We start from the raw sequence: 2,182 nt of genomic DNA on the forward strand, positions 1-2,182 counted from the left end.
AGGGGCGAAGAGTTTGATTTTTCAAAGTTGTGAACCGTTGACGACCGAAGACACTTATTTGAGTGTTTTCTAGGGTTTACATTTAAAGAATGTGGCAATGAAAAGAATCAAGCAAGGCATGTGTTTGAGTGTTTTTAATAAGGTTTTATACTTCAGATTTTATATTGAACCAAGTTTTTACCGGGTCAATAGTCATCGGTTCTACAGTTTTTTTTGTAAAGCCCGATAGGTCAATCCGACTTTTTACTACGCAAAAACCCGTTTTCAGTTGGCCCGACCTTATAATAGTTTCTCTTTATCCATAATAATTTATGCTTTAAAAATTATATGTATGAAGAAGAGCTATTGTATCCTTTTTCAAGATGTCTCTGACGAATTCACGTATCATGTCACATATTACAACGTCTATCTATAATAATACAAATCATTTCAACTTCTTACAAAAACATACACCCTTTGAGTTTGACCAAACAACATAATCAACCACAAAGATCTAAAAATAAAGTTTCACCCCTCCACAAATTTAAAATCGTGGCTTTACAACTTCCTTAGTGATCAAGCCTAGCACCCCACATAACTCTGGATACAAAGACTTCCTTATTTCGGAGTACACTTCACCATCCCACTTCCTCTTCGCCAAATCCTCCCCCATGCACACAGCAGCCTCCACCGTACTCTCAACACTATCATGCGCCGACTCAACAAACCCCATTGCCACCGCCTCCTCCGCCTTCACCTTCACAGCCCGAATCAAAATATCTCTCCTGGCTTCCGGCTTCCCCACCTTCGATCTCATCATGGCTGTGAAATAGTCCGGCAACGTCATCCCTATGTCGATCTCACTCATGTACAGAAAACCTCGATCACGCCGCATCAAGATGTAATCATGGCTAATCGCGAGAATCAGCCCTGCAGCAGCTGCGTGACCTGTAAGGGCGGCGATTGTTGGCATAGGAAGGGATACTAAGTCAGCGACGAGTGGCTTGAAAAGATCTACCATTTGCCGAAGGAGATCAACGGCCTTGGAAGGAGACCCACCGGAGGTGGATATGGCCCAGTTGATATCGAAACCATTTGAGAAGTACTTGCCATCGGCGACGGTGACGAGAGCGGAGCCGGTAGTGGATTGGGACTTAACCTCGGAGAGAGCTGAACGGATGGAGGAGATGAAAGTAGGATTCAGGCGGTGTTCGCCGTCGCCGGTAAGAGTTAGGAAGAAGACGTCCCCGCGCTTTTCTAAGGTACACATGATGTGGATTTTGGTGGTTATGGCGTTGGAGTTTGCTGTTTGTAAAAAGTGTGATATATAATAAAAATATAGCGAGTAGGCAACTAAAATCTTATCAACCCCAACCATAATTGGCAATATCGAGGTAGATCTTTAGTCAAATACACCAAATATGTTATCTTTAAGATTACTCATTATTTTGAGCTCATACATTTTACAAGAAAAATGATTGGTTTGTTATAATAGCATAAATATGAGGAAATTATATAAAAGAAATGTAGTATAAGATTGTTAGGTTGATTTCGGATTGATAACCTGGAATGATACAAAAGTAATGGAAAAAAATATGTTCCGTGTATATTATTGTGACTTTCATTCTAGGGATAATGACTTGAAAGGGTAGCGAACTTTCGACTTTTGTCACATTTAGTCACTAAACTTTTTTTTGTTATCTATTTGCCATTGAACTATTGAAACTGTTCACATTTTACCCTTATGACCGGCTGTTACCGGTCATAAGGGTAAAATGTGAACAGTTTCAATAGTTTAGTGGCAAATAGATAACGAAAAAAAGTTTAGTGACTAAATGTAAACAAAATCGAAAGTTCGTTTCCCTCTAAAAAGTTCAATGACTAAATGTGAACAAACTTCCTATTGTATTATGTTTTAGCAAAATTATTTATTTTTGTTTAATTGTAGCAACATTTGTTGATGAAGAAATCTATGAAATAAAAAAAGAAAATGTAACATCCGGATTTCCAGGTATCATAAATTAAGTATTTTTCTTTTGAGTTAAGAAGAGAGACTCGACGAGTTGATGCCTCAACTCGTCGAGTAAGGTCGCGACTGATGACTCGGATTAATGAATGGACTCGACGAGTCGGTGAGGCGACTCGACGAGTCCGCGCTGTTGGCAGAAACCCGAAATCTTTGGGCCCGAGCCATATTTAAAGG

General features: G+C 39.6%; 1 protein-coding gene across 1 annotated transcript; it reads right to left on the reverse strand.

Annotated features, from left to right (window-relative positions):
- Positions 1–410: 410 nt before the first annotated feature.
- LOC111897244 (enoyl-CoA delta isomerase 2, peroxisomal) lies at positions 411–1,294 on the reverse strand. The gene has a single exon (XM_023893205.3). It carries the CDS (start codon positions 1,247–1,249, stop codon positions 524–526), a length of 726 nt encoding a protein of 241 aa, XP_023748973.1. The 5' UTR covers positions 1,250–1,294; the 3' UTR covers positions 411–523.
- Between the last annotated feature and the right edge of the window lie 888 nt (positions 1,295–2,182).

Source organism: Lactuca sativa, chromosome 5 (assembly GCF_002870075.4).
Source record: "Lactuca sativa cultivar Salinas chromosome 5, Lsat_Salinas_v11, whole genome shotgun sequence".
NCBI lineage: Eukaryota > Viridiplantae > Streptophyta > Magnoliopsida > Asterales > Asteraceae > Lactuca > Lactuca sativa.